Raw genomic sequence first — 9,667 nt, forward strand, 5'->3', positions numbered from 1 at the left:
CCAAGAAGAGGCTGCAAGGAGCTAGTAACCCGTAATGGTGGCTGTACAACGTGACAAACGTACCGCACTTGGCCACAAAATAGACACTGTGCTAAGTACCTTCTTTCTAATAAGGGTAAATCGTATCCTTGAACATCCTGATTATTTCGCCTCAGATCTTCAAGAGTTGAGAGCCACACAGAGTATGATATGCCATCATAGGAGTAATCAAGACCTAAAATACGAAGGGAATCGTTCTTTTGAAGACGGGAAAGGGGACTTAGGTGTGTCTGTGGTGAACCAGTGAACAAATAACGACATTTAAAAAGAATTAGCGCCGTATCTGAAATATATCTGTGCTCAGTGAAATTTGGAAGGTCACGGGATAAGCTAGCTTCATTCTTGAGATAAAATGCAATGTCACAACGCCGCTACCAGGCCGTGGGGGACCGCACACGTAAGGGTCTTTCAGTACCAAGCGCGCAGAAATGTCTCAAGGCTCAGCACAAACAGTACTTGGGATAGAGGGCACCCTTGACAAACACGACGAGTAAAGAAAAATGGTGCACTTTCACGACAATCAAGAAACAATGTACTTCGGATATTTGAATAGGCATTCCTAATTAGTTCAACAAAATTTTACGGAAAGCCTGACGAACTTTGTACTTTAAATATGTAGCTATGTTCAAGGCGATCGAATGCCTTTTCTTGATCTAACGAGAATGCGGTCAACCGAAGGGCCCGATTTTTATTAGTCATATCATAAGGAGCCAACAAGCACTGACAGCAAGGAAAACATAGGGGAAATTACACGTACCTAATGAATGAAATAAAGAAACGATAAATTCATGGAAATGAAAGTGGATGAACAAACAACTTGCCGCAGGTGGGGAACGATCTCAGAACCTTCGCATTTCGCCTGCGATGATCTAACAATTGATCTACTGAAACAACGATACCACGTGCTGACCTGTTAAGCGTGCACGTCACTAGGCCACATGTAACGAACGAGAGACCATGTATCTCTCTGCCAGGGACTGAGCGTGCCTGATGGTGTCCTATTAAGGAAGGCATCAGGCTTCCTAAGCGCCGAGTGACAACAGCTGTGAAAGTTTCCTCGTCAACGTTGAGAAGCGTGATTGGCCTCCATTCCTCTGGACGAAGTGATTGTGGGTCTTGCATAGGTATCAACACAATACGACCGTCGTGAAAACTAGATGGGAATTAAAATTTCTCGAAGCAGCGGCTGATAACAACCACAAAAGTGCCACCAGTATGTTCCCAGCGTGTTAGATAAAACTGAACGGATAACCTGTCCAGGCCTGGGGCTGAGCCACGCTTCGCGGGAGATAACGCTGCCTTCACCTCGTCAACTGACAATCGTGCACAAAAACGTTCAGCGACCTCTGGTCCCACCTGAGGCAGCCCGCTAAGCATTTCTGCGTTACCATGATTCATGCGCATTGTCGCACGCGCCACACTTTCAAAATGCGGTACAAAGAGCGAATAATCATGTGCGGGAGGCGATACAACACGAAGTGCTATTGGGGCCACAGAGCCTAATGCATTCGGCTGTCTTCGCGCAGAACTTCTGGGTGTGCACACGGATTACGTGTGCATCGCCAGGCAGCAACTGACAAAGACGACGCTGCGATGCGGTGTTGGAAACGTCTCCGTAGCTCACGCTGCCATGACCGCATCAGCGGAGTCAATTGACTGACCCGAAGGGCAATACGGTCTTTGTTGCAGTGTCCGCCAGTTCTGACATACGCCGTCTGAGTTCCCGTCCTTCAACTGAACAATGCAGACACCATTGCACCTTGAGCGCGTCCCATGACTCTGGGTCAGATCTAGAGAGAGAGGCGTGCAAGACTCTTGACAAACAAGAGCGTGAGCGTTCGTCATGTAGGAGGCGTATGTCTAGGCGCCAAGCTTTTACTGATGAGGAAGCAAGGAAGCAAACTTCAAGCTTAATTGGTCTGTTGTTGAAAATATAAACAGGAGATGAAGGTAAAGTTATCACATCAGATGGTGAGACATACTGAGCTAAATTGTTTGGCACATAGGCACGGTCTTACCTGCTTGACGACGGGCCGCGTCACCACTTTCAGACAAATGGAGAACCATGCGTGAAGAAATCGATATGTATCTAGCAACGAGAAGTGCTAGACAAGGCGATGCAACTCCCGCACGTTTCAATGAGGGCGATTCCTGCCCGGGCCTTGCCCATATACTCGCGCATCTAAAGCGGAATTAAATCCCCAACAAGCACCACGTGACGACCGTCCAGAAAATACACCTCCAGGTCACGAAAAAATCATAGGACTTAGTGGCCTGTGCGGGTCCATAGATGCACAAAATACGTAACCTAAATGAAAATAGCACACAATCAAATGCCAATATCCGCCCTGTGCCATCATAAAGAACGTGATGATCTCGCAAGAAAGCTCTGCTGAAAATAATAATACCGACTCAATTAGAGCGTGGTGTCGGGAAAGAGAACAACAACCTTGTTGAAAGTGCGTTTGAAAGCAAGAACATGTGCAAGGGTGAAAAAATTTCTTTGTTGCTAACACAGAATGACACAATTTTTAGCGCGGGCCACACTGATAATTTTGTCTTGTTTTATGGGACTTTAGAACCCCTGTGCGCTTAATGAGCCATATTGAATTTTGAACGTGCCAGAGAACTGACCTGGTCGTGTTGTTCCAAGTCGGCACCCCGGGAACAAGTCCAGAGGACATGCAGTACATACGTCAGTTCTTCGACCCTATCGAAAAAGGTCGAGGTTTCTTTGGCAGCTGTAACTCGGCGCGGCGATCCGTGGTGCCGTCCGAGTCAGAGGCTGAAGCGGGGGCACGCTTTACGTATCGTAGTAGCGCCATTTCTACGTCGAGTTCATCCAGGCTTGGCGAGAGTCCAACGCTATTATCAACTCCGACGCTGAAGCTGTTTTATGCTGATGATAATGACGGTAGCAGTTGGGCTGCGGGATCGATTTTATCACAGCCGACAGTTTCGGCAGCCGGGGGCTCATTCAAATGCAACGGCGTAGTGGCTTTTGCAGAAAAGCCACAAATCGAATGCAGCTTTGTAAGTGACGCAATTGAGGCGAATGAAGCCACAGCAGATTTCGTAGGTGTTTCGAACGTAGAAATCGCACGGCCAGGTGGCTTAGCCGTGTTTAATATCTCGGTGCGATCAGGTGGACTGATGGTAGCAGCCGAAGTGGAGGCGCTATCAGCCACAGCATGCGTGTCCTTCGCTGCTTGGGAGGCCAGCGAACATGGCGTGTTGCGATCGGCCACGTCATTAATAGCACAGTCTTTTTTTCCGAACGAAGAGGCTGGCAAACATGGCGTGTTGTGATTGCCCGAGATGCATGCTTCTTTTCTGTCATTTGCCGGTGGTGGTTGATGCGGTGTCAAGGCAACGTCTTTGGTTACGGTTTCATGCGCAGTCGCGACCGCAGCTGACGCCGGTGGTGAGGGGAGAGAGGCTCCAGCAGCAGCAGCGCTTGAGTATGAAAGCCGCAGGGCGATGGGCGGATGATATTGAGTTTGCAGGGACAACATGGCCGCAATTAGTACATGACCGGGGTAGTTGGAGAAGTATGGGAGAGGCCTTTGCCCTGCAGTGGGCGTAATCAGGCTGATGATGATGTTGATGACGATGATGACACGTAGAAGAAGCGCCTTATTCGTAGGGATGTGTAATTTGTACACAACTATACTTAATCTGCAGGTCTCCTGGTACATCACATGACACCTTCCAGCATCTATGCGTTGCCTTTTTGATGTCTGCATGTGTAACAACCGCACACCTTCCAAAACAAAGGAACGTAGACGCAGGACAAGTCCTTTCTAAGACGCGTGATTGTTAATCCTGAAACTATTGACTAAGGTAGAGTCAACGAACACGTTCTTTTGCGCTACAGGCATTGAATTTCCTAGTTTGTGCTCATAGTTAGCCGGCGTCGGGCTTTGTTATGACAATAAACGTTGAGGCTCCGCACCGAGCCTTGAGGTACGCGTAGTGTCAACGTCATTATCATCTGCGCATTGATTATGGTTCCATGTGACGTCGTCATACCGCTCGATGACACCAAGTGTGGCGCAGTTTTATCCGAACGTTTGCCTAAGACTCTCTATAACGAACACATGTGGAGATATCCGAGTGATTTCAGTTGTTTCGCAAGTCTCAGCAAGTATTCCTTTAGCTTCAAATCGCAACGAGTAGACAGGAGACGTCTCCGACTGGCGAAGCTTCTCTTTTAAGTAATTCGGCTGCGATATGAGTGTAGATATTGACACGTCTAAGTGTGTATCTTTATAGGGCAACCAGGTTTCGCCGGCTAACGAATGTTATCGCACAGTGCAGGACGTGCCTGCATGTATCGGAAGTTTATGGAATGTTATCGATAGTTCCATCCACTGTCTGTAACCAAACCTTGTGTAATCTGATTGCATGTATGCGCGACGCGAATAATGCAGAACTTTGTGGAAGGCACGCGGGTCCCAGCGATTACTCTGGAACATTCGACGACTGATGTATAAAAGCCGACGCGCTTGACTCGCTGATCAGATTTTGACGATCGCCGACTGTGTTCGCCGCTGTCGCCGTTCTTTAAGTGTAGCCTTTCTTGTGGGCACAGGTTCGCCCAATAAAAGTTAGTTTCGTCTTTCAATGTATTGATACTGTGTTCTTTATACGTCACTACCACGTGACAATATGGTGTGTTGGGCGAATCATATCCGAAGGTCGAACCATATATGCCATACATTTACGAAGCATGTTCATGACTCTTTACTAAAGGAACTTCATCAACTACCTAAAGTTTTGTGCAGAAATGATATCATGTTCTTTTTTTAATTTTTCTTTTGAACAGGATTTTCAAGAGTTCACTGTGCAGATAGCTTTGTACCGCCTTTCGTATGTGTCTATGGAGGAAAAAAATATTATTTGCGCAACAAATCTCAATATCCATTGGACAATTTCAAAAGATTCACTAATTACCTTTTTTTTTAAGAATTGGGTTCAGGGCATTCTACCACTTGCGAAATTGAGGGCGAGAAGAAGTGAAGTAATGCATCCTTTTAAGACCTACCAAAGTTATAACATCTTTCGAGAAATCGCACCTGAATGTGCGCTGCGAAATATATGGGCATCTCAGATAAGTGTCCGCAGCCCTGTTATCGCGTAGCAGAGTAGCTATACATAATGGCTGGAGCGAACATCTTGTACTGCTCAAGTAGCGGCTGTCACCCGAGTTTCCCGATAAGCGTGCATCAAGCAAAGCGAGACGATCTTAACTGGAATGCCAATGGGATCTATAGTAGATTTTCAAGGCGCATCTTTCGAAAACAGGACGTGGTCATGATTTCTGCTAAGCAGGCATGACTTCGCAACTGCTAGATTTCAGCTTTAGCATTAGGATATGCCAGTAAAACTGCATAACTGAAACGGTAATTAGGGAATCTGTTTAGTTAGCCATCTAGACTTTGCGATTGATTGCACAGGTGACGCTGGCCTCTACAGATAGTTAGCTTCAACAAACCCTATATGGTGGTACACATTCCAAGCGATCTTAAAGAAAAAGAGAAAGAACACGCTTTCTTCAAGATAAAAGAAAAAATACGCATTGCAAAGCTGGTTTGCTGCCCGCTTCGGGGCTAGCGCTGTGCGCATGCCCCGTGATAGTCAGCAGCGCTCCACAGGGCTAAGGAATGGTGACGAGCTGATACAGTGCACTCATTACACGGTTTGAATAAGACAAGGCAACAGTGTTTTGTAACAGGAAGCAACATCCGAGCTGATGTGTATTTACATCCATCAGGAATACATAGTATGGTTTCTTCGACTTAGATCACAGGCGCGAGTCGGCGAAGCTGTGGCGTGAAGGTCGGTGCTGCACAGCTTGGACTGGACGCCTCTTCACTCTGTCATGGATAAAATGTAGTGGAAATAACGCTTTAGCCGTTTTGCAGCGCACGCTCTCTATCTGTTTTCGTGCATGACATTGAAGGAGGACAAATCGGCGCTTGTTGGCACCCGCTTCCGGGAGGCTCAAGCCAAAAGAACCTACTTCTCGATGTTCTCGATTTCTGGTACCGAGATACCAAGAAATGTTATCGTGATTGTGCCTTTCTTTCTTGATCACTACCATATACAATGATTACACACTGAACAAAATTATTCGGCAAAGCAGGTCTACACATCGTTCGGAAACCTTAACTTGACTAGGGGTGGCTTTCACGAAATCTTACTCATTCCGCATTGGAATGGCCGACAACGCTCTCTGCAATGCCTGTCTTTGCGAGGAGACGCTGCAACACATTCTGTGCGACTGTCCTGAATATAATGTTCAGCGACAGTCCCTGGCATCCGTTCTCGCGCACCTTGACACTAGACCATTGTCCCTCGACACGATTTTCACATGCCGCCGACAGAAGACATCGCAGGTGAAGGCGACGAAGGGACTACTTCAGTTTTTGAAAGAGACGGGATTGGACAAGCGGCTCTGACAGTGTTATCACGTACAATGCCAGATTGATGGACTCTACCGGACGATGTTTGTGTGTTGTGCTATGTGCTCTCTCTCTCTCTCCCCCTTCCCCATCTTTCATCGCCCCCATCCCTCTCCCATGTGTAGGGTAGCAAGCCGGTTACGCTAAACTGGTTAACCTCCCTGCCTTTCCTTCTCTACTTTTTCCTTCCTTCCTTAACTTGACTCGTCGACAAGCAGCAGCCACAATGTTGAGTTTATTTTTTTTTTTGCCAGAATCCGCGCACTGACACACGTTCGGCCATGTGACTCAAGTACGCAGCAGCCGACAACAAGAGGCCGACTTCAATGGCTGATAGTTTTGCATAAAAGCATTTTGTCAAAGCCACAACAACCACGCGCAACCCGCGTAACACGCCGTCAAATAATTGCTGATGCGTGACAAATGAGGACTGGCGGATACAATGTGTGCAAGTTATGAACTGTCGTTGAAAAGTATAAGCTTCGATATTAGCGTTGTTTTAAAGAGAGCCACGTCACACCGCACGCGAAGTAACTCTGTATTTAGGCAGCAAGATGCTCCACGTGCAGCGTGATTGCGTTATGCCTCGCCGTTGAGTCAGGAGTTTTAGCAAAATGCATAAGGGCGTTCCCTGCAGCCCGGTCTCACCTGCTTGAGGGAAAAGAAAATGAGGGTGGGCATGGGGGCGCTTATTTGTGGTGCTTGACGAGCAGCAGCTTGCCGACGACTCCACCGCCGGCGCCGCCACCATAGCCTCCGCCGTAGCCCCCACCGTATCCTCCGCCGAGGCCTCCGGCTCCTCCGTAACCTCCTCCGAGGCCGACGCCTCCTCCGAGGCCACCGGCTCCGAATCCTCCCGCGCCGGCGCCTCCTCCGACGCCTCCGAGACCCGAGTGGGCCACGATGGCACCGCCGCCGTGAACCTGGGAGACGTGATGCACCGTGCGCACCAAGAACGCCGGTCCGGCCACGGCTTTGCTGGCACCCGCCGCGCCACCGCTCAGCAGGACAACGCTGCTGCCGACACCCACACCAGCGCCACCTCCTCCGAGACCACCGACGCCCAAACCTCCACCGTAGCCTCCGAGGCCGCCGGCGCCAAGACCTCCTCCGCCGTAGCCTCCATAGCCTCCATAGCCGCCACCGCCATAGCCCCCACCGAGGCCTCCAGCGCCGCCACCGCCGCCGACGAATCCGCTGAGAGCGCTGCCCAGTAGGGCGCTGACGAAGACGGTGCAAACCTGCGAGAGCGCCCAAAGCGCAGGGTTTGTTAGCTGGACGCGGAGGAGTGGCCACTGTGTGGTGATGATTATGGTGACTCCCTGCAATGTAGACGCTCTGTGAGCACCGTAGTAAAAAAAAATGCATATACCAGCACAGAGTTCGGGAGTCTCAAACGGCAAATCGGGTGTTTTGCCGAATACGCAGAACACGGGACCCAGCAGTGTGACTCCCTTGGAATTTGAGGGTTTGCAGAGAGTGTTGACAAAGGACTGAGAAACTTCTTAAAGCGGAGGAGGTCGTGCGTAAAGATAGCCGCCCTACAATTGCACGCAACGGTTCTCAGGGCCTTATACGAATCAGAGTGCGCGTTGGAGACATCAGCCTAGTTCAGTTTGGCGAGTGCGGTTTTGTTTCTCCTCCTTACTAGGACCGATGAACAAGTCCAATGGGGATGTCCACTGCTACGTATATTATCTGATAAAGAAAAATGAGAAGAAAAGAACGCCAAGTAGTGTCCACAGAATCTGTACACTGATACATGAGCATGATCAAGACCAAGGCGGCTTGGACTTCGCAGCATATCACTTGTGTCAACTAAATCTGGCGCCGTACACTCGAGATACTGCTACCATTACTCGCGGAATCGCCAAGCCAGGTCAACCGGATTGCTTCCAGCGGAGTTTTGTATTTCACGTTGATGAGCTGGCTGGGAGCAATGTTCTGCTGTCAGCTGATTCCCGTCGTTGTGCAATCAAATGGGCTGAATATTACGTGCTGACTAAGTTGCACAACGGCCAGGGAAGGGGGTTGGCGTCGTTTGATTATACTTTACGCGCTTAGGGGACGCTTAGGGGATGCTACGAAGCATTGTTTGAACAGCTGGCGCACAGTATGCGGAAAGTTGAGAAAATGTAAAGGTGGAAGGGCTACAGGGATTACGGGGTGCACTTGTGCTTCTAAGAGGGTCATGGCATCCCTGGGCTATATAACTCTTACAGTGAACTATTCCCCCGTGGTATTAGCACATATGGCAGTGCTACACCATGCTGCGCATTGCGACTGCTATCGAATAGTCATAGTCATGAGATGAAGCCTCGAAAGACAGGAAATTCTTGAGCATCAACGTCATACGGAATAATTATGCTGAACGACGATGAATTTATGCGACGCTGTCAGAATTGCTGCCAGAACCACTGACAGCTTCCTGAAATTATGTTAACAAGCACTGAGGCCGATGCGCATGCCAGTCGCATGATAAACTATGAAATGGCTTGACTGTAAGCCATTATGAAGCAAGTGGTATATAGAGGTTTCGCGCCTAAATAGGTATCTGGATGTCGTTTCCGCGGGTACCCCGGTGACGCACGAGGTTTGGGTGAACCACAAGGCCAGAAGCGGGACCGCCGAAGTCCCTATGCCAAACCAATGGAACCTCAAGCCGTGCTGGCGTTCTCGAGCGTGTCCTTACCAGTGAGTTCATGTCGACGGCTGGTCGGTTGCTCTCGAGCACAAGCTACCAAGAGGGCTTTGGAAGAGGACTGCGACTTCACTGCGGCCGCGGTCTGTCTTATATACTCGACCTGCACACGCCCCTTCGGTTACCTTCAGTCTACGTCACCGGAGGAAGGAGGGGGTTAGAGGAGGGGGGAGGGGAGTTGGCTGGTGTATTCGAGGGAGCCGGGGTGCGCCGCCACAGGTGCGTGGGACCGGCGGTGGACCAGCCTCGCCGACATGGCATCGCTTCCGACGATTGCTCTTTCCTTCCTGGACGAGGGGGAGCACCTGCAGAGACCATCCCGGTGTGAGCGAGCGGGCCTTCCTCGTGAGCGGCGCCCAGTCGCGCGGCAGCGCGTGAAGAAAAACGGAAGGAAAAACAAAATTAGAGGCGCGGAATAAAAATAAAAAAGAATGAAAGCGCGACGAGCGCCCGCGCGCCG

The 9,667-nt window shown here is 49.6% G+C and overlaps 1 protein-coding gene across 1 annotated transcript; it reads right to left on the reverse strand.

Moving 5' to 3' along the window:
• Positions 1-5,765: 5,765 nt before the first annotated feature.
• On the reverse strand, positions 5,766-9,301 carry LOC126519301 (uncharacterized). The gene is made up of 3 exons (XM_050168927.2): positions 9,199-9,301; positions 7,155-7,747; positions 5,766-5,918 (listed from the first exon to the last, which is right to left on the reverse strand). The coding sequence occupies exons 1-2, from the start codon at positions 9,208-9,210 to the stop codon at positions 7,196-7,198; spliced, it is 564 nt and encodes a 187-aa protein (XP_050024884.1). The 5' UTR covers positions 9,211-9,301; the 3' UTR covers positions 5,766-5,918; positions 7,155-7,195.
• Positions 9,302-9,667: the final 366 nt, after the last annotated feature.

This window comes from Dermacentor andersoni, chromosome 10 (assembly GCF_023375885.2).
Source record: "Dermacentor andersoni chromosome 10, qqDerAnde1_hic_scaffold, whole genome shotgun sequence".
Classification (NCBI taxonomy): Eukaryota; Metazoa; Arthropoda; class Arachnida; order Ixodida; family Ixodidae; genus Dermacentor; species Dermacentor andersoni.